Raw genomic sequence first — 23,031 nt, forward strand, 5'->3', positions numbered from 1 at the left:
GATAACATGTATAAAGGGTAGTGATTTTCATCTGGACTGTTTTGCAAATGATATAGTGCCAAATAGACATGAAATTTGATTTCACACTTTTAACCAAAATAATGAACAAAGATTTGTTCATTTTGAAAAGACATACTGTTACTATTAAGTTAAACCAGCTTTAGCTTATTTGTATCTTTAAGTACATATCCATTGAGTGGACTTTTGGGATAATTTTACAAGTTTAAGCCAAAATGTTATGATCAGCAACTATTTATAATAACATGAATAAATCATTAAAGTCATTTGCAATGTTTATAAATTTATACATTTTGTGACATAGAATCACAAGTTTATTTAATTTTGATATGACTATGTACCAATGTATCATATTGGAGACAATGGAGGCTATTATGTATAAATATATGATGGGGAGTGTAAATTAATCTTTGATTTTGTACAGAACGAATGCAGTGTTCAAATATCTATAAGGTCACATTGATGGAGAGTGCATAAAAACTGCACCACAAAATAAAGGTGTATATTTTGTCATTCTTTTCCACCATATTTAGATGCAAATTATACGTTATCTGCATTGTCTTGAGTTTGTATTGCCCTTTCTTTCCACCGAAAACAGAAATACTGTTGTTTACAGGTTTCTGTTCGAAGGCCTGTATATTTTGTCAGGTTATTCTTTTTTTCTTCATTAGAGATGATGTGATGAACTTTGTAATAAAATCTTAGACAACTCGATGAATGAATGTTGTGTGACTTAATTATTTGTTTGTCATAAGCACTGTAGAAATTAGTTTATACAGCTGCAGATTTTAATCTTTTAGGAGTGCTTGAAATCTGGCAATGAAATTTCATGCTGAAACTGGCTTAAATGATTCTGAAATTTTCATCATGCAGAAGATGGGTGTTTAGATTAGCCAAATTGGACAAACTAACAAAAACTTCTACAAATCACATTTATGGAACAGTACAACTATCATTTGCATATTTATACAGACCCCATGTTATGCATAAGGCTGGGACTATCAGCTTGATTTTGTTTACACCTTTTACATTTGCAAGATATCATGTACTTGTTACTTGAACATTCAACATCAGTTCTATGTGAATATGGAGACAAAGAGAAAGAATACTAGTAATATTCAAGTTCATATATTGAAAGTGCTGTCATTTTCCTTGTTTTGATTTCACTTGTAATCACGACACACACATACAGGACTAGCTGTGAAGAAAGCCTTGCACTCTTTCCATTGACCGACCCAAAATAATGGAAAACACAAACAACAATGTACAAGTGTATCTTTTGTTATTATGCATTTTCTATATGTAATCATATATCATTAACCATTTAACAAAAATAAAATAATGGTCCAATATCATAATCAAAGTAAGCAAATCCAACAATTATTGACCCAAGTTTTACACTTACTTAGCAAATTAGTGGTTTATATCAAATAATCTTGATATTAATGCATGGCAGGGCACACACTATTAATTAAAGAATGTTTGCGGTTATATTGCTTTATATAATATAATTGGTGCTAGCTGACAACAAAGTTATTTTCTTCTAAAAAAAGTACCAGTATTGCTGTCCATCTTGTACATTAAAATAAGAGAGTTGTACAGGGGCAATTCCACGGTAACGGAAGGACACTCAGACAAGATTTTTGAACTTCAGGTTCATACTAAAAGAACTGTTTTATTAGTATAAGATGTGAAACGGTACAGATATAATACCTATATAAGTGCCTTTAATTCTCCCCAAAAAAATTGTCATTATAGTTAAGTAGTTTAAGAATGTGCATATTAATTATCTCGGTAACGGAAGGACATAAAAATGGACATGGTTTTTCCAGTTAATTAGTGTTTATCCAAACTTTGTGAAGTTGATGAAGCTTTCCACTTGACTGAAACACATTTTGTTCCCCATAGTTTAATACATACTAATAAAACATTTCTTTTAGTATGAACCTGAAGTTCAAAAATCTTGTCTGAGTGTCCTTCCGTTACCGTGGAATTGCCCACAGGTATCCATTCATACTTATGGATTTTTAGTCAGCTGTCTTAAAGGTAAAGACCAGTATTGGAAACGCCCCAATTAAAAAAAAAAGAAATGGAAGCTCTTATCACCAATCATGTGAAAGAATATGTTTTGACTATTAAATACATGATGATAAAAAATTTGCCGGGAAACCGCCTACTAATTGATATATTTGGTAAATTAGTTTATCTACATGGTCTGTGAGAGATAAACGCACGTGTCGCGCACGTTTGCGTATAGTCCCATATACATCTTTCTGTGTACACTGCTTGTAACTTTACGAAGACTGGGCCAAATTTCTTATCATTTTGATGATTCCAGAACCTTGCAGTACACACCAATACTTATATGCTAGATGATCAACCTTTTCTGATCGATTCCACAACGTTTCTTTCACAATGCAATCGCATGACCATAACTGGTCTTTACCTTCAAATACCATTATTTTGTATGCATAAGTTGCACCCTCATTGTCTAGTGAAAAGTACATGTGAGAAGAAACAGGTAATGATTTAATCATAAATAAACTGCCTTCACTTTGCAAAATTAGAAGAAAAAAAACATAAGGAAAGAACAGTATTTGTGAAAGCAAGAATATTCATAGGCGTTAGATAATTTTATCCAAACACATCTTTTGGTACATGTAACACAAGGTCCTAACATTTTCCATTTGCAAATTAGAAAAATCATATACCAACATCTAATCTACATTTGATAATTTTCTTACATTCTTACATCCACAAGTTTGAATGAAAAGCAAAATGGACACTTAATTTTCAGTTCATCAAATAACTGTTCAATAAAGATATTTATGATGCCCTAAAATAATCAATACACAAGTATCATTCCCATCCCAAAATATACTAATAATGATAACCAAATGTTGTATTAGAATTAAAACATAAAAAAAGATGAATGAATCTTTGATAAAGCACAGAGAACAAACAAGAAATAGCCCCTGCGCATGTTTATCAGAATTTCAAATATATCTTGAGGGAAACAAAAGAAGAAAATAATTCATGTTAATGAAATTTATTATTTTTGTAGTCACCGTTTTCTTTATCAGTGGATGAAACAAAAGTCAAAACATATTCTATTGCTTATCTTTGTACAATCTATACATACTTTGTATACCGGTAATAATTTCCACACTACATGTACATACGGTAACCATAGTCCTATCTAGAACATAAGCAAATTCTCTTTGATAGTAATGAGCAGTATCTTGTTTTATTTTGGCTTTATAATTTCCTTCACATACATTGTAGACCACTTCACAAATTCATTCAACTTTATGGATGCTTCTTCTGTGCAATTTTCGATACCAACTATTATATTCATCTACATGTATTACAAGTTAAAAGGTACATGTGAGTTATTCTAGACAGCTGAAGACTGATATTAGTAGCCACTGCAGTAAAGACATGCACAAATTTAAAACTTGGAGAACTGGCCAACCGAATGGATTTTTTTCTTCTTCCAGTCCTGATTTTGCATAAAACATGTATAGCTTGCTCTTATACTGGATATCTTTATACAAAACAGCATTATCAAGGCATGAAAAGCATTATCAAGGCATGAACAGCAATAAAAACTACATGTACTTTTGAAAAGGTGTATCATGGTCCTTTCGCATTAATAGCTACATTGAAATAGCAAATATACACAGACTGAACATCAATTTCCTTTCCATGATCCAAAATTCATAAAACTACACATAAATACCTAGCTTATACTTTCTCTTTTTTCCAAGATTGTACAGCATTCTTAATAAATATTTCATTTGAAAACTATTTGTCTTTCTGAGTATAATTGTTATAGAAACTATACATGTAGAAGCACAAAACATAACATTTTCTCTGAATTCTACAGCATTTTCATGTACAACACTTCATTTTGTAGTAAGGACCACAAAGATTTGTCTTACTTTCAAAATGTTTCTTCAGAATTTCAAGAATTGTATACAAGTACAGTACACCTAAATTTGTATTCACTGGTACTACTTTTTTTCATTCAAAGTAAATGCAAATTTTTTTCTAAGAATATATCTGAAACATATCTCTGAAAAAACAATAGTAAGTAAATGAGATACATCAGTTCTCATAAATTTACAAACAAGTTTTAAAATTATAAGAGAACTGGAAGGAAACGATCTTGGACTGCATTTTCAAGACCAATTTTCCAAAATACAATTGACATTAAAGATAAACTTGAGTTCTGGTAAAAAAAAGAATATGAATTCTCACAGAATCTAACGAAACTTACACTGAATGTTCAAGATTACAAATAAATGTCATGTGCCAAACAACTTTGGAAGAAATGTATACTGGCTGAGTAATGAGCATAGAAAGATAAGGAAATCAGGGTAGTACTAGCCCAGACACCATGTGTGTTGTCCCATATACACCTTTCTGTGTAAGTGATTGTTACTTTACCAAGACTCTGCCAAATTTATGATGATTTTGATGACTCCAGAACCTTGCATTACACACCATTACTTACATGCTATATGATCAACTTTTCCGATCCATTCCACACCTTTTCTTTCACAATGCAATCGCATTACCAGAACTCAAGTTTATCTTTAACAAAAAGAATGAATTAAATCAAACAGTACATACATCATGTATGAAAAGTTGAAAATGATGTACACCAGATATAGAGAAACAAAAAAATAACATCTATGCATACATGTATATCTTTCCAAGGAAATTTTGTACAGTTCATAAAAACATAAATAAAACTGATTTTCCCTGCAATTTTTTTTCTTCATGAGCTGAGATATCAATATAACAGTACCACCACATTACTAATTTCTGTTATAATATTATGCAGTAGGACTAACCCGAAACTTGCTTTTCTTGCGCTTAGCCAAAGCTGCTTGTCTCTTCTGCTCAATCTCCTGTTGACTGCAGCCCCTCTGCATGGGCACACCACCTAGAAAGTCATATACACAATGTATCATTTAAGATCTTGCACTGAAAAATAACAAACAGGGGCTAAGAGCGACTTTGTTTCGGAAATTGGAAAAAGAACTCTGGACCATAATTACATGAAGACTGTCCCTTTAGATTAATATAGATTATAGAAACACCCAAAGAAGGTGATTTCACACAGACTATGTACATGTACCTTGAGGAAAGGTAAGCACTAACAAACTCAAGTTTGAGATTCCTTTGAAATATCCATGACAGAGCAATAATGAGTTACATGTTCAAACTTCATAGTCAAATAATGTGAGGTCTGACTATGATGTAAACTGTATCAGTTGCATTCATCCAAATAAAAGACTCAAAACAGAACCTAGTCAGTTGGCAGGCCTCACTCACACTTGAAATATGAAGCCTGAAAAATTGAAATATCCAGATCCCATACTTGTGTTCATCGCCTTTGGTACTGACAAAATGTGTCTATTATGGGTAATAACTAATAATTAGGATGAGATGGCATCACTTACCTTCTTTTACAGCTGGTGGGACAGGCTGGGAAAGACTCCTACGACCCTGTCCAGGTTCCACACCAACATTCTTCCTATCCAATGACACTGCCTGATTATTATTAATGGACTGTTTAGTTACAGGACTTTGAGCAGTTGATCTGGTAAATCTAGAGCGTGTTGCCCCCACTGCTGGAGTGATTGTTGACTGATTTTGGTTCTTTGGTGTAGAACTCCTGCTACTGTAGTTGCTTGTTGAACAAGAGTCACTGCCTTTTGACTTTGAGGTTCCTTCTGAAGAATACTGTGCTCTAGTGCTCATTGAATGAGTTGGTGTCTTGGTTACTGTGGGTTTACATGAATTACCCACTATGTTTCCAGTCAATTCTCCTGAAAATTGCTTTTGAGTACTGTCGTTGGACCCTACAGGAACAGTTGATGGCGCTTCCTTGGTGATCTCTTCAAAGTCAGAATCATTATCTAGAAGAGCTAAGAGCATGTCATCAGGGAGACTATTGTCACCAGCAAACAAATCATCTAGGCTGTCATTAAACCCATGACCTTTAACCGATGCTGCGTGTATGGCATCAGTCATTGGAGGTACTCTTGCAGTCTTTTCTGACAGTCTTGTGCAAGTGGTGTGGCCATGACCAACTTGTAATGCAGAGTTTGCAGAATATGTCGCAGGAGGGATACATTTTGTAGGAGCACAGGATGATTTTACAGGGGCCTTCTGCACTGTTCTTCTTGATACATTCATGTTGGCATTGGTGTATACACTGTACTTTGTACACGGTGGCTTTACATTGCTGACAGATTTGGCACTTTGATGAGTTGATGTACTTGGTATAGGGGCAGTGGAGACTGCTTTAGAATTCAGAGATGGTGCATGGGATCTGGAAGTATGCACTGGACCTTTCCTATATGACATGGTTGCCGGTTTCTGGGCCGGCATCTGCGATCCCATGGATGTGTTCCTGGAGACAGGGACCTGTGCTGTTGATTGAGTTGTCCATTTAGGCCTTGAGACACCCTTTGTACCTCCGGGCATAGAATTTCCACTATCCATTCTACCAGAAGATGTCGTCTGTACAGAAAGACCACCATTACATACATTTGTCTTACTTTGATCATAACTTAGGCACATCTTGCTTTTGGCATCGACAACGTATCCCTTCTGAGTAGGGGATATCATATCAGCATTTGAGTTCAATGATTCTATCCTACCCTTCACCTGTTGCATCTGCTTAGTCAAGGCTTCATTTTCCACCTGAGTGGCTATCCTGATAATGGAGTCATCATCACACCAGTCATCACTGTCCCAGAGATCATCAGAAAAGGAGAAATTGGAGCTCTTCCTTTTCTCCTTCATCACTTGCCTTGTCTCCATCTTATTGCAGTCCACATTGTTTGCCACATCATCATCATCATCAAAGAGGTCTTCTAGATTATCACAATCCATGGCTTGACCACCTTCAAGCTCAGTTGTGCCTTCTGTCTTTGCCTCTGCATTGCCTTTCTGAGGATGACTGCAGGGTTCCTCAACAGTTGCTGCAAGGTTGTCTGTCCATTCTGTCAAGATGCGTAGGTCATCCAGGACAGTTTTATCCAGACCAATCCTGGAGAGTTTCCTACCAGTTGTTCTTCTTGCAAGTCTGCAATATTTACATGAAAAAAACAATTTCAACATATATCATTGCTAAACACATTTCATAAGACAAGTTTGAAGATCAATATATTGCTGATTCAATCAATTCTCTCTTTTAGGATTTTCAGGAGTTAAAAATTTGGGCAATACATTATCAAATTGTGAGTCAAATAAGGTTTAAAACTTTTGAAGTGAAAAAACCCAAAACAGGTGGCTGGAAGAATCGTAGATCATCTCTGAAAATGTCATGCAGCATAATTAGTATTATGAACAGCCCATTTCTAAGAATGGACATTGATTCACAAGTTCAGTAACACTTGATCATGTATAAAAATGAAGGGATTCTTAACCACTGTTTAACAAGTTAAGTTACATTACCTGGCAGGCCTACGTCTCTTCTGGCCTGAATCAGGTTCCTGTCTATTCCTCATCCATAGACCAAGCAGGGGAGGAGTGCTTGATTCTTTGTTTTCCTGCTGAATAACAAGGATAGTTGAATATTTACTTTTCATCTCATAGCTATTATGATGATATTTTCAAAGTGAATAATGAACTTTGATGATATTTTACAGGATTTGTTAACTATTTCTAATTTTCTACTTAGTTACTTTGTACGTATTCCCTTCATAATTCTTCAAGCTTGAATAAATGTTTGGTAAAGAATATAAATGAGATGATATACACAGGCAGATCCCCAGTTATATCTTACAATATGGCCAATATGTTTGACTCAATTTTGAAATGCTTGCCAGTTTCTTTAGCAAGAGACAAGATGTCTAGAACCTTCTCAGTCTTAATGTGTCCAGTCTTTCTGTTCCTTTTCCTCCAACTTCTCCATACTCTCTCTCTCTCTCTCTCTCTCTCCCTCTCTCTCTCTTTTTATCAATTTTTCTTATAATTCTCTTTCTCTCTTCCCTATTTTCTATGTCATACTATACCTTTGGATGCATGCACTCGATGAGATCCGTCAAATCTTGCTCTGCAGCAGTAGCTCTGGTTACCCTCCTCCCTATCAAAATAAAGGACAAAGTAAACTCTATTGAAAAATAGCAAAGGAATTTATGTTTTCTCATCTTGGATTAAGAGACTTCATAATAAAGTGACAAAAATCCTGAAAATATTGGAAAAGATAAATATACTTTTAAATGGTTGAGTTATCTGACTATCGACGGTAGACATTAAGGTAAAGAACAGTATTGGACTACTATTGGTTAAAGTCTATGGGGAAATGTGTTTCCTTCATTTTCTAAGATTTGGATGGCTATCAATTTTACAGCTGACTCATTACCTTGTCAAGGATGAAATCATTTCTGGACTAGTTACAACATATCATGATGTCAAAGTTTTTTTCTTGGATTAAACTAGAATTGCTAAAATCTTGAGGTGAAACCTACCTGGTGTAGTAGATAGGCAGATCCGCCTGGGTGGAGGGGAATCCCCCCAGATGATGTCTCGCTCATTGTCAGTCACAGGAGAGTCCTGAGAGCTATCTCGGGAACATTTCCTTGCTCTTCTCATCTTGCCTTTTTTTCAGGTCAACTAAAGAAGGAAAAAAAATCTTTCTAATGGTAATCTTATTCAAAGATAATTCTGTTTATACATGTATACTTTATATTTTACACTTAAGTAACCTAAGTAAAGGCAAAGTAAAATACTACCTTGAACTAGTCTAGGTCAATGGCCATTGGGCGATCTCCTTTTCAAAGTGCCAACTACTAGTTATTGTAATATTATACAATAAAACCTAAATTTCATGCCATACCCATTTCTGTAATAGATTTGGAAATCACCCATTATAGACTCTAAATTAGTTTTGTTAATTTGTCTGTTGTCAGTATAGACTAGATCTAGAAAAGTTCTTCCGTTTGTACACAAAAATGTTTTGGTCAAGAATTAAATTTTCATCTCAACTTCTCAAGCACAAACATCAATTTTTAAGACTAAATTCTACCAGTTTTAGTTCTTCTAGTCATCAACCATTCCAACTCATTTAATTTTAAGTTAAACCACCATGCCCATGGACCAGTTTCTTAAATCCGTCAGAAGTCAAACTTCTTGACTATCCCATTGAAACGTGTGTTATAATATTAACACAGGTTTCAATGGGATAGTCAAGAAGTTAGACTTATGACGGTTTCAAGAAACAGGCCCCAGACGCAGACTCCAGGAACATCAGCTCAGTGACGTCAGAGTCAGAAACACACTTTGTTTACGTCATAACCATGATAACTCTCCCAACAGGTAAATACTAAATGGATAGTTGGATACCAATTCGTGAAATCAATATCATACTTCTTTAATTACTAGGCCCATAAATAGTTAAAGCCTAGGTCCTAGGTCTAGGATTAGCCATTACTTTAGGAATGGGCAGCGAGTGACAGTCGCAGTCCAGCAGAATATTTAAGGGGTCTTGCATGGCCCACGCCCCCGACCTTCCGGGCGCGGACTTGTCCTTATCGGCGCATTACTCGCTGAATACTCCCCGACCGACAGCCTGAGGTTACGCTCTTGTAACTAAAGCTCTGCAGAAAAAATGGTGAGAAATTACACTTTATCTTGATTTTAAAAAACAAGCTTGTCTTTCCTTACCTCTTAATATCAAAAAGTCGTTCTTAGCACGCAGAAAGTATACTTTGAAAAGATTCTTTGACAGTTGTCGACATTGTTGTATTTTGAGTCCTCCGCGTAATTTACTGTTGCCAATTTGCCATCCAATCGTTGAATTCAAGTGATTGTGTCATTAAATCATCATATTTTATATACAAAATTATTTGATAATATTAAAATATATATAAATGAAGTATTGAACTTTAATTCAAATCAAATAAATTTTCTCAAACAAATATTTCATAAATCTTTTAATCGCTGACGAAAAAAATTCTGATGAATGAGCTTCGCTAGGCTTATTTCCAGGCTGGACGTTTCTTTGCAACACACTGGTAATCACTTTCAACCCTGGCCCTGTGAAACAAATAGCAATTATAATTATATAGACTAGACCATTTTAAAATTATTTACTGCCTCTTCTCCAGATAAGTTGCAAAAGCAAGGAAGTAAGGTCCACAACTACAATTCGACAACAGCAATCATGAGATTGGCAGACTACTACGAGTTATTGGAGAGTTTGACGAGTGAAGATTGTGATGGCACAACTGCATCGCTGAAGTGTATTCAAGAGAAATTCCCTAAGTATGAAAATATATAAAACTTAACTAACCTAAACTAAAAACTAACCTAACTAAAAGGCTGTAACACTAACAGTTGATTGTATCATGACACAAGTCAGGTTGAAAGAAACCGTAAAAATTCTAAGTTTGTTGACATCCCATACCGTAATTCTATCGAGTTGTGTATTATTTTAACCGTTTATCTAACTCCAGGGAGCTCCAACGCCGATCCCTTTGGCGTTGGAGCTCCCTGGAAGCTGGAGTTCCCATTTATCATACTGAGAGTGAGAGTGAGATGGCTTTGACTTTTTAATTGACCTTTGTATTCTACTAAAATTTAAACCTTACACTTTGTTTTGACTTTCGTTCAAATTCTGGTTTAACAACGGAACTGGGCAGTTTCACATCATGATTTAGAACCAGGTTTGGGTTTAACTGAATCGGCAGAATATAAATACGGACCATGATGACAATTGATGATGTTTTCTTTCAGTGAGGAAAACCATAAGTCGTGACTTAAGTGTAGATAAACTTGATGTTGATCTATGTTACAATCTAGACTTAGAGTCTATACTATTTTATAGGCCCTAGATTTTATGTTTGTGAAGAGCCTGAGGCAGCAAATATGCTGAAATATGCAGTTTAGCATGCCACAACATTAATGTCTTATCATTTCTAGTGACACAAAAACAAGCCAGAGCTAGATTAATTTCAACATTTTCTTTTTTCGCTTGATGCCTTAAGGCTCAAAGAATCCTTAGTGTTTTTGCGAATTCATATTTCACATCGCAACAAAAGTTAGTTGTTTTTTTTTTACTTCTTCTTTTCAAAGTAAGAATTTGTTATATGTAGATTAATTAGCCTTTTTTTTTTTTTTTGCTTTTTGGGTGAAAATTTTAAAAGGGGGTAGGAGGAATTTAAAAGTGCACTTAATTTCCATTATCATATTGTATGGTTGATATGGTAAAGAAAAAGTACAACATGAAATAAATAATATTCTTCTTTTGTGTCCTCAGAAGTTTGGCATATTGCTTTTTGTTGTCGTTTTAGGTCTTGTTCATGTGGGATACTTTTGTTCTTCTTTTTTCTTTCTTTTTTATATATTGTTGTTGTTTCAGGTTTTTTCTTCTTTTATATAGTATGTATAGGCTTTTAACCTGGGCTTAAACTTCAATAAAGATCACATTTAAACTGTATGCCTGTCTATTTTAAATGCAGTATACTTTTTAGGCAGTATGCATATCAATGTTTTTATTTGTTCATTTTCAAACCCTTGCAGTGTGTCTCATTCAACTCTGGTCAGCATCTACTCTCAGCATTGTCAGGTAAACCTCCACAAAGTTGTGATTTGGGAGGAAGAATCACCAACAAATAAATTCCTCTGTATTTGGGGGATATTCCATTCCAATATCTTTACTTCAAGATATCAGCTTGAATTTAAAGGAAAATTGCAAGTTTCAATACTTCCAAATGAAAGTCAAAGTGACTTGCAACAAAAGTGCAGAGGATTTTACTGTTATTTGTTATTCCTTCCTAACTCTTCCTCCCTTTGAAAGAAAATTATTCATAATAATAATGTAGTATTTATTTCCATAGAAAAGCATATACAATGTAACAATATAACAATACAAAATAAGATAACAAGGAATCTTTCCTTCACATAGTGAATAGACATATTATAAAGACGTGAAAATCGTGGCCCAGGACGTTGACATTACTCAGGCAGGACCTAACATGTAAACATATACATACAAACATATATACTTGTTCTAAGATCATTAGCAGTCAGAAGTATCAGTTATAGTATGAAAAATTAATTATGGGGTTCGTTCAATCTAAAAATATAATAATATTTATGTAATGTAGAACGTAATGGTAAAGTTTGGCGGAGAAGGAGGATGAAGTGGGAAAAGGGAGGAAGAGAGACATAGCAAAGGAGAGAGACGGAGAGAATGAATTTACAACAGATTTCTTAATTGCATCTCACGGAGAATAAGCTGTATCGTATTATACACACATTTGTTATAAAAGTTGACTTATCATTATTTAAAGAGTTCTCATGAATTTTGTAGTAAAAAGATTTTCCCTCGCAATAACATGTGGAGTTTGAGGTTTACAGTGTTATGTAAGACCTGTTAGGTAAATACATTGTAGAATCTGAATATTAAAAAGAGAATCAATTTACATTTTTCTTACATATTAGTTCTTGTTACAAATGATAGCCAATAATAAAGAAATCAATGCTCACTATAATATGCAAAGATATATCAAGTACATCGTCAGGACATACCCTGCTGCAATTTGGTAACCTTGTATAAGTCTTGAAGGTGAGTACATGACTCTAACTGCATTCAATTATGCTCAATGTTGTTGCACTACAATATACAGTGCGTCCCAGAAAAAACGAAACCGAGAAGTATCAATGTTTTATCATAACTTAATCACAACCATAATTAATGAATGATTCATATTTGGAAAGCTGAGAGTCTCCTCTTTCAGTTGATGCTACTCACGTGATGCATATTTCACGCATGAGTGATTAAAAGCAATTTGAAGGAAGGAAACCAAAAAGTAATTTGGCGGGCGGTATCTGAATTTCAAAGAAAAATTCATATTTCTAGAAAGTTCATTTTCTGCCCTTTCATATGACACCTCAATCAAGAAAAATGAGCCAGGAATAACAAAGTTCTGTTTGTTTAAAGTAGCCCTTACATTTTCATAATTTTAACAAATGAAATCGTTTTCACTGGGTGCCTGCCGTAGCAAAAAGCAGATTTGACAAAAGACTTAACTCCGTTTCGTTGACAATCAGCCATGCATGAAGACTCTCGTCTGTAATTTGTTTTAAAAAGTGCATGATGCAATTATTGCAAATTTGCAAAAACTGGTAATTGTTTACTTTTCATGTTCTTATCCAGATGATTACCAGGCAGACGTACCATCAACATAATAACCCTGATATGATCTCCTACTATGTGCAGGTGTAAGTATTCTATGTGTTTCTGAGAAAATCATATTCATTTCTTGAACTTGGTAATGTATCACTACAATAAACTACTGTATATGGTACAATTCAATCCTAAACTAAAGACACTTCTTCAGCACTGCTTGGTCTGACAACGATTTCAAAATGTTTTCAATATCATACTTGTAATCGGACAGATAGATGGAATATAAACAATTTTGGCTGTTCTTTTACAGCTGATGGTAATCTGTACGTAATAAACTTTCTGAAGCTTTCAAAACTTGTAAATCGTAGGCGTAAATTTATTTGTATGTTTTGTTATTATCAAAGTTGGCTAAGAGTGAGACAAAATAAACCAATAGAAAAATGTATCTTTTTTTCACCAAAACGATGAGCTAACTAATCCCTTGCCATTTTGGCCTATTTTCCACAATTTTTTTTTCCTAAACATCCCTCTAGGGGACATATGGAGGTTTGACCAACCTTAAGCTTGGCACATGCACTAGCTGTGTATGATTGTAAATGCTCTCAAGTCTTTATTTTTTTTCTCTGAAATCTGTAAGTAGCTATATATCTTTTTATAATTTCAGGTACCAAGCCAGGATTAAACAGGATGACAGTTCACCTGTTCTCATACAAATGGCAAAGGAGGTAAATTGTTTAATTTCATGCAAATTTCTTGTGATGATCCCTGTTTAAAGGTAATACAAAGTTTTGGGAAATTTTGAAAATTGGGTAGATAGTGAGTCTTTACAACTTTGATATATTTGGATGCCCCTGTGGATGTATTATAAGCACCAAAAAAATTAGCCCCTAAAACACTTCTGTTCTCGAGAAAAATTTAATATAAGAATTTACCGGTGCTCCCGGTAAATTTTGATAAATTTCAAATAGCGCCTATGGCCGTACAATAGTAGCTGCGACAATGAAAATCTCAGAATATGTAGTTGGGATTATTAATTTCCAAACGGAAATAGCTAATCGGTCGATTTTAGTCAAGAAAGTTTGTTTCATTGCTAAATTAATATTATTGACCTTGAGAGGGAGCTATACAACATAATGAGTTTATTATTTATAATTTCATAACTTTAGACTCGATTTTATCTGCAACAATGATCAATGTATATTGTAGGATCGCATATGCTTCCAATATGTTAATTTGAACCAAATTCATGACCCCATACCAAAACCTTGTAATACCTTTAATGCCCAAAATTGATTAGATACTAACTGCTGTTTTGTTTGTTTGTTGTTGTTGCTGGGTTGTTTTGTTTGTTTGTTTGTTTTGGGTTTTTTTTTTTTGGGGGGGGGCGGCATTGGGGTTACAAGACAAGTTAAGAGTAGTATTGCAACATCAATCAAATGAATAGAATGCTTATGTGTCATGAAATGTTGTATTTATGTGATATAAGTGTACACTTAAATTGAATCCATACTATTACCTTGTATTTTTTCAGAAATTCACATGTTACATAATACTGTAGATGTCAGAAATGTATAGTTACTTTTGTTTTTAAAAGATTAGTGATACATAACATCATCTGAGCAGCAGCGACAAACCAACTTGATGGGCCTATTTGAGACTCTCCTTACAAGGACTGCTGGTGTTTTGCTTTTGAACTATGGATTGTGTTATTGTTGATTTTTCAAAAAAGATTAAAAATGCTACAGCTGTCCCTTGAAATTCCATACTGCATACGTTTGATTTAGAATCTAATAACAGAAATTGTGTTTGCTTGTAAGTTCCTTTGTCTTAACTTCACCCCCCCCCCCCCTCTCTCTCTCTCTCTCTCTCTCTCTCTCCCTCCCTCCCTCTCTCTCTCTTTCTCATTTCCCCCCTTATTTCTCCCTGGCTGTGTCATCACACCCTTTCTTCATTTCTTGCCTATTCAGGCCAATATGCCTCCAGCTGTTATAGCAAGATTTGTTGTGGAAGGTTCACATGAGAAAGCCTCGAATCAAGAAGGTATGTCATTGTGCACCCATTCCACTTTCAATAAGAAAAAAACTTTTAAAGATGCAAGACATATTATCAATGTTGTACCGGTAGAGTAGATGAGTGTTATATAAGTGAAATTCTCTGTAAAAGACTAATTGTAACTTTAGCTCACTTATTTTTCTGTTCATTTAGCTGATCATTACATATTGTCTTGATAAAATGATAAATTAAACCAACTAGATTCATTTGATTGCATTAGTTTGTTATTTGATGAGTGTGATTTTAAATTTTGGGTTACCATATAGCTTACTGTCATTTTCAATAGTTCTTCAAATTCAAAGTGAATATAAAAATCATAATAAACATAAGCTGATTTGTAGCTCTGACATGGTTTATTATGGAAGAAAATTAGATAACTCTGTAATACAATCATAATGGATTATATAAAGATGATGATAACACTTGTATTTGTTTTTAAAAAAAGCTGTTTACCAAGTTTAATCATGTTATGGATTGTAGTGTCTTCATTATACATATTCTACAAAGACAGAAATGTTACTAGTTTGGTAATTAATGATATTTAAATATCACTGCCAAATAAATATTTTGTTCAATTATCTCTTGACAAATTTTTAAAAAAAGAAGACAAGGTTTAAATCTAAATACATCTATACCCCCCCCCTTCCCTTTGCAATCTCATGCAGTTACCAAGTCTACAGTGACTCAGTTTCTGAGGGAACCCTATTTGATTGAAGACCCGGTGCTTGCCTACCAAGTGCAGCTTGTAAGTATAGCCCAGTTGCTGGCATTTGATGTGTGAATAGTCAATAGATCAGTAGAATGTGTTGATCACTGTGATAGATGGACAAAGTATATTAGACATCTTGAGACTTGAGACATTGATGTATCCACATAGTGACAGGGTAGTCATGCAGTCTCCCATAGGCATATAGATACATGTACAGTGATAACTGCCAGAGTCTTTGCATGCCTCTTTTCTTTTAAATTCTGTGATCCACCGCTAATGATGGTAATTTGACTATCGTAGCAGAAATGAACATTCATTGATAGAATTTCAATGAAATACGTTAAATGTGTAATATTTATGTAGAAAGCTTTACAAACTTGGGAATTGAATATGTATTTTTTTTTTTTTTTTTTTTTTTTTTGGGGGGGGGGGGGTTCTTTTTTGTTTTAGTTTGTTAATCCAAATTTGTTTTCTATCAAACACAATATTCATGTACCATTTAAATGAAGTTTCTAATAAATACATACCTATATCTATGTTTCTCACAGTGCACTCTACAAGACGTCACATATGGACCTTATGCAGAAAGCATTAAACAGTATCCTTTGCATATTTTATCTTTTTTTAAGGCAGATTTTTGTATCACAAGTCATAAAATAATTAACCGTTCTTGTATAGCGCATAACACATAGTATTAAAACATGTCCCTAAGCGCTCTAGAGAAAAACACAACAAAATACAAAGACAAGATGTACTGGGTAACAGACAAAATGTATGAATTAAATGTTAAATAAGTGCGTCTTTAAAGCAATCTTAAACTTAACAATGGAGTCAATGTTTTTTAAATGTTCCGGGAGATTGTTCCATAAATAAGTCTGTGATGCTTAGACTCTTGATACATGATACTCGATGGAGTAATCCCTTTAGCAGCTCACTCAGGAAGCTGTACTGAGTTGGTAGGTGAGGCGAGTAGTTGCAAGGAGTGCGATGAAGTGCAGAATTGGTGTGTAGACAGAGCATTATCAATGTACAGTCAAATATGTCCAGTGCAAGTAAAATAGTGAACCAACCCCTTCATTCTGATTCTCTCTCCCTCTATCTCTCTCTGTCTCTCTCTCTCTCTCTCTCTCTCCCTATCTCTATGCCTCTTTTTAGCTCTCTCTTTCTCTCTGCCTCTCTCTCTCTCTCTCCGTTTTTATTGAATATTGTCTCAAATCTCATTGTGACATCTGATAATGTCAAACCTTACTTTGCATTGACTTACTTTCCTTGAGTCACACTCTTGCCAGCTCTGTGGGAAATGAGTATGAATTCCTCTTGGTACAACTGCTGAAGGAAAGAAAAATAGCATTCCTCCGTAAGTATCAAACCCTTTCTCCTGGTTTATCATTTTTGAAGGGGATTTTTACTGTATCCGGGTCCCAGTTAGGCCACTTATACTTTTTATAAATTACATACATGTAAAGTCAAAATATTAAGTGCTTTCTAATGAAATCCATTTATTTGACAGGCATGGAATATGTATTTTTGTTGTTGTTGTAGTTTTGTTTTGGGGGTTGGTGGTTAGAAATTTGTATGTTTTATTTTGTTTGGATGTTGCAACTCTTTTGCCAGAAAATACTACCATATTATCAGAGTTATGATATCATTTCTTTTCTATGGTTTAATGTTAATTGGAAAAAAAGTCTGAAATCTCCCATTTCTGTTGATGCCTAAAACATGAACACATTACAGCCAATGAAAAATGCATGTGCTCACTAATGCATCACACATGAATAGGATTCTGGATGCTGAATAAAACCTTTTTGTTTGCCAAGGTAGCATGCATGCTGCAGTTTAGCAGTCGTGGAAAGAAATATTATGAACATTTTATTTGAGTGTCAGGCCTGTAGCACCAGTGATATATTTTCAGCACAACTAGCTTTTGAGCAGTCTTTCTTGTCACCAAGCACTGTTAGTGTAATACTGCCCTCTTGAGATCAGAAATTGTCAGATTAGACAGGAAATAAGCAAACTGGTTCTGATAGGACAAGGAGAAGAGAGACAGATGACGGACAGAGGTAGAGAGAGAGAGAGATGAGAGAGAGAGAGAGAGAGAGAGAGAGAGAGAGAGAGGGGGGGAGAGAGAGATAGGAGGAAGGAAAGAAGGAGATGAGAAAATGTGCTCATTCGTATTGGTGTATGATTTTCATTGAGTGTAGTAAGGATCTATACACAAACAAATGGAGAAGGAAGAGAAGAAAGAGTCAGCTTTAAAGGGATGAGAAAGGGAGATCCAGCAATGGTAGAGATGGTGCAAATTGAGTAAGATGGAGTATGTCAGTGGTTGTTAAGATGACAAACAAACAATACCCCCATACAACAGAAGGGCTTTGATTATTCTAATTAATAGACAGGCATGATTCAGGGAGGGGGTGGAATCAGAGAATGTCTTCAAAGAAGAATGGTGTAATGAAGACAAATCAATAATGAATTGTGAGATAGCAGAGATTCTCAAAAGGTCGGGCCACATTTAGCCAATTTCTATTCTGCTCATTTAAGGAGATATATCTCTTGATTTCAGTTCACTGTGTGTGGAGAGCATTATGAGAACCTAAGTCTTTCAGTTGTAGCTTTACTGAGCAGGTTTTTGTATTTGTTTATTTACGTTCCCTTTACAGAAGAGGATGACATGAGGAAGAAAGGGTATGACAAGACTCCAGATACTAAACTGGAAGTACCAGTAGGTGGGTATATATTTATTTGGATGGATCCTAAAATTTCAGGCCTATAGTAATCCATCTTGCCCTCTTCCTCTCCTGTCTCATTATCTTGTCACTGTCTTTATCTGTTTAACTCTCTCTTTCTCTTTTCTCTCTCTCTCTCTCTCTCTCTCCTGCCACTCCATCTCTTTTTATTTTTTTTCCTTTCTCAGTCCCTCTCATCTCTCTCTCTCTCCCTATTTTGTTCTTATCCTCTCTTTTCTGTTTTCCTCTTTTCTGTCCCCCTCTCTTTTATCTTTTACCTTTTTTTCCTCTTTTTTTCTTTCCCTCTCTTTTTCTCTTTCTCTTTCCACCTAGTACTCTTTCCCTCTCCTTTTCTCAGCCATTTTTTTCTCTACCCCCCCCCCCTACACACACACACACACACACACACAAACATACACCCTCTCCCTTTCTCTCTCTCTCTCTCTCTCTCTCTCTCTCTCCCTCCCTCTCTCTCTCTCTCTCTCTCTCTCTCCTCCCTCTCTCTCTCTCTCTCTCTCTCTCTCTCTCTCTCTCCCTCCCTCTCTCTCTCTCTCTCTCTCTCTCTCTTTCTCTCTCTCCCTTTTTTCTATCTTGAATTTCTTCCATCTTTTTTATCTTTTATCTTTCTATTTCTCTTTCACATCTTTCGTTTATATCTTTTCCTCCCTTGTCTCTCTGTCTTTTCATTTGTCCATCTCTAGCATATGCCTTTTATTTGATTGTGTTTTGATTTTATCCGCCCAATAGATTCTATGTAATATTTATAGAAGAAGTGAGTTATATTTATGCACAAGTCATCAGTAAATTGTTGTATGGAGATAGATGAAGTTTATAATTTCAAGCTTCTTTGGAGAATAGATTGTGCAATAAACAGGTACACTTACTGAGTGTATTCACACAGACGTCTACCTCATGGAGCGTACATTTTAAAACAATGCATTATCAAATCAGAATAACATTTTCTCTTCTCTCAAAACAGCTTGGAATGGCCATATCATCAACTGGATAGAGAGCAAGGCTTCCTTTGGGGATTTGTTCAGCCATAGTAACTATCTCAAAGATCAGTATCTCAGCTATGCCAACAGGTAAAACATCACTTTCTTTTAAAATATATATGGTAATTTTATGCTAAAATATTTTTTATAAATAAAAACAATGTATATAAAATATTTACAGCACAAATTGAACACATGAATAACATAAGAAACAAAGGTTATGAAAACAAAGATAAGTAACATAAGAAGAAATATTATGAATACAATATTGCAAAGTGTAAGAAGAGCCAGCATTTTTGTACTGGCAGCAGATATAGGGGAATATTTTGAAATGGTGGTATGATGTATGAATAGAAATACCAGACACCATACTAATTGTATATCAATTATTTTTGGTTCATTATGTTTTAGGGGAGTGGTAGTTTGAGAGTATAGATTGTTATAAAAACTGCCAGATGATTGATGCATTAATAAGAGCAATGTTCTTGACAAAAACATTATTTCTGAATTGTTTGTGTTTTTGTTTTTTTGTTTGATGATCTCACAATGTGATCTGACAACATCCAGTTGAATATGAAACGGTTCAGTTCAGTTTCTTTGTTAATCAAGAAAGAAATATTCAGCCATTGTCAAGAAAGCTCATGATTTTTCTGTTCAGTCTTACGTACAAGAGCTAGAATATGCCAAATAATATATTATAGTTTGGAATGGGAAAGAATGAGTAAAAAAAAAAAAAGGGGATAATGCAATAAAGAAACATCAGAACTATATATTGATGTTCACTTCGCCTGCGTAGTCTCTCAAATTATGATTCTAAAACAAATTTCAAGGTCATTCAAACTGCCCGACTTTACAAGTGCTCTGCAGTTACAGTAAAATGACAACCTTTTCCTGTTGAAGTAAAAAGAAATTTATAAATGGAGGGAAAGTCGGATTCCAAGCACTTTTTCAAGGAATCCAATTACTACCCAACTGCAGATAACAAAAAGCCAAACTAGTGTGAAGAGCTGTTCCCTAATAGATTTATATCTATCAAAGTCATTGGTTTATCTTCAATGTTTCAGTTAAATGTCAAACTTATACCGCAGAACTTGGGGTTTTTCAGAAAAAATATTTTATTTCCGAGGTCATCTCCAGAAAGCCCTGCACTTTTACAGTTAGGATGTTGTATCCTGAATGTCGCCTTCGACAAAAAAGCGCCATCAATCTTGAGAATTTTTTGTTTTGTTTTGTTTCGACCAAGAGCATTAAGCTTCCACCATTTTCACAACCATCAAGCATGTCATTCATCAATAAAGGAAGATTTCTTCTTCTACTTTTTTTCCATCTGAAATAACCGCCAGGGTGAATCAAAAGCGTATTTTAAGGTAGTTGGCTAGTCACAGGGTCATTCTCTTTCGGAAAAGGGATATCATTTGTGATTCCTTCTTTTCTCTCTTTTTCTCTCAAGTCATTTCTTTAAAGTTTTGAAATGTAATATTGCTTTTTGGTACTCAAGATTGTAAGAAATCTCATTGGTACTCAAAAGAATGCAGTTTTTCCATAAATCTGAATTTTCACAAAATAATTATCCAAGTTCTTTGTTCTCTCATGGAATTTTAATACTGTACAGACATTTCCTGTGAATGCTTAGTAAAGTCAAGTAAAGAGCATATTATCTTATTCACATTAAAATTTGGAGAAAAAAATAAAAGACTAAACGGTTATGTAATTATGTTTCATTTATTTATTATGTATTGGATTTGTTATTATTCTTTATCATTTCTGTAATAAACGTTTTCCTTTTCCAACATTTTTTCTTTCACTTGATATGTATTCTTATTCTTTTTTTATACATATATCCATATTTGTTGTTGTTTTTTTGCTAAAAGAATATTTGTTCATTCTTACATTTCATCCTCTTGTGTATTTCTTACATCCATTTTACCATTTCTATCCTATGTACATTTTCATTTTCTTTTATACATGTTATTTTGCTTATTTGTCCTTCCTCATACTAATGATTCCTACTTTTTCATATTTTTCTCATTTCAATTATTATTTGTTTTTTTCTAATCTCTTTCATTCTTCAGGTTTGGTTCTGGTCTTGTGATCTACTGGCATGGTTTTATAGATGAGCTGGCAGCAGGCTGCATTGAGCAAGGAATCGCCCTAGCTGACCACCTCCCAGAAGACCTTACCCATCTCCAGCCTTGAGACCGCATCATGAGATGAAGGAAGGTCTGATGATGCCATCTTGAGTAAGGATGCATTGTGTTTGCCAAGATTATGCCCTTGTGGCATTGAGGAAAGGAAGATGAGATGATGATGGTGTTACTCACCTCAAAACTCTAAACCAAATCATGAGATGAGATTTGGCAATGTCATCTTGAGTAAGGTGCAGTTTGATATCCAGTGAGAAGTGTATGGAAGAAAGATATGGCTGTATGTGAATGGGACTTGGAGATCATCTTCTGGAAGATTTCACCCATCTCTAGCTTTGTGACAGTGATCATCAGATTGAGGTGCAATGATGCAATGTTGAGCAATGATGCAGTCGAGTATCCATGTTAATACAGTATGGGGATGATGAAAGTGACATTGATTGGGAGATCCTTTGCCAGAAGATCTTACTCACCTTCAGCCTTCAGACTGCATCATGGGATGTATGTTCAATGCAATCTTTAGCAAAGATGCAATGTTTTTTCCAAGATCTTGTAGCATTTAGGAAAGAAGGATGAGATAATAATTTAGATGTTACTCGCCTCCAACCTCAATACCTTGTGAGATTGAGGTTTGATTTGTTTGATGATTTTGTTTGATAATGAATGTTTTACCCGACTGCTAAGAAAGCATGCTTGTAAGTAAACAACCAGGGGACCGACGGCTTTATTCCTCTCCGAGGGACTTGATACTGAGGATTAATGCCTTAGCAAAAGGCACGAGCGCAGGGACTTAGTTTCGAGCCCGGGACCTCCCGGTTACGAGACCACTGCTCTACCACTGAGCCATCGCTCCCCCTCAAGAAGATGCCATCCTGAGCAAGGATGCAATCCGATATATATGGTCACAAAGTATGTTGATGATGAAAGATGTGATATAATTCTCTAGGAGATCATGTACCAAAATATCTTATCTTCATCCAGCCTGACATGAGCAAGGGTGCAGTCTTGTATCTGTGCTAACAAGATTATGTGATAGAGGAAGAAAGATGGAAAAGTGCTTATTGTAATTTATTTGTTATTATCTTATTCTGCAAAGATAAAAGCAAGAAAACAGTGAATTTAAAACAACAGTAACATTTGGAGTGAGTCACATTGATGCCAGAGAAAGAAAATGATTAACTAAATAACTATACCATGATGGTCTTCTTTTCCAATCCATTTGACCTTC

At 34.8% G+C, this 23,031-nt stretch overlaps 2 protein-coding genes across 2 annotated transcripts; one reads left to right on the forward strand and one right to left on the reverse strand.

The window, feature by feature from the left end:
- Positions 1-4,794: 4,794 nt before the first annotated feature.
- LOC105442758 lies at positions 4,795-6,573 on the reverse strand. The gene is made up of 2 exons (XM_030999654.1): positions 5,493-6,573; positions 4,795-4,972 (listed from the first exon to the last, which is right to left on the reverse strand). Exons 1-2 carry the CDS (start codon positions 6,538-6,540, stop codon positions 4,863-4,865), a joined length of 1,158 nt encoding a protein of 385 aa, XP_030855514.1. The 5' UTR covers positions 6,541-6,573; the 3' UTR covers positions 4,795-4,862.
- A 3,442-nt stretch (positions 6,574-10,015) lies between these two features.
- LOC575127 (uncharacterized protein C15orf41 homolog) lies at positions 10,016-22,368 on the forward strand. The gene is made up of 11 exons (XM_030999686.1): positions 10,016-10,308; positions 11,566-11,611; positions 13,205-13,269; positions 13,842-13,902; positions 15,145-15,217; positions 15,895-15,974; positions 16,487-16,536; positions 17,228-17,295; positions 18,599-18,664; positions 19,644-19,749; positions 21,732-22,368. Exons 1-11 carry the CDS (start codon positions 10,208-10,210, stop codon positions 21,853-21,855), a joined length of 840 nt encoding a protein of 279 aa, XP_030855546.1. The 5' UTR covers positions 10,016-10,207; the 3' UTR covers positions 21,856-22,368.
- The last annotated feature ends 663 nt before the right edge of the window (positions 22,369-23,031 follow it).

Source organism: Strongylocentrotus purpuratus, unplaced genomic scaffold, assembly GCF_000002235.5.
Source record: "Strongylocentrotus purpuratus isolate Spur 01 unplaced genomic scaffold, Spur_5.0 spur5_scaffold_5, whole genome shotgun sequence".
Lineage (NCBI taxonomy): Eukaryota > Metazoa > Echinodermata > Echinoidea > Camarodonta > Strongylocentrotidae > Strongylocentrotus > Strongylocentrotus purpuratus.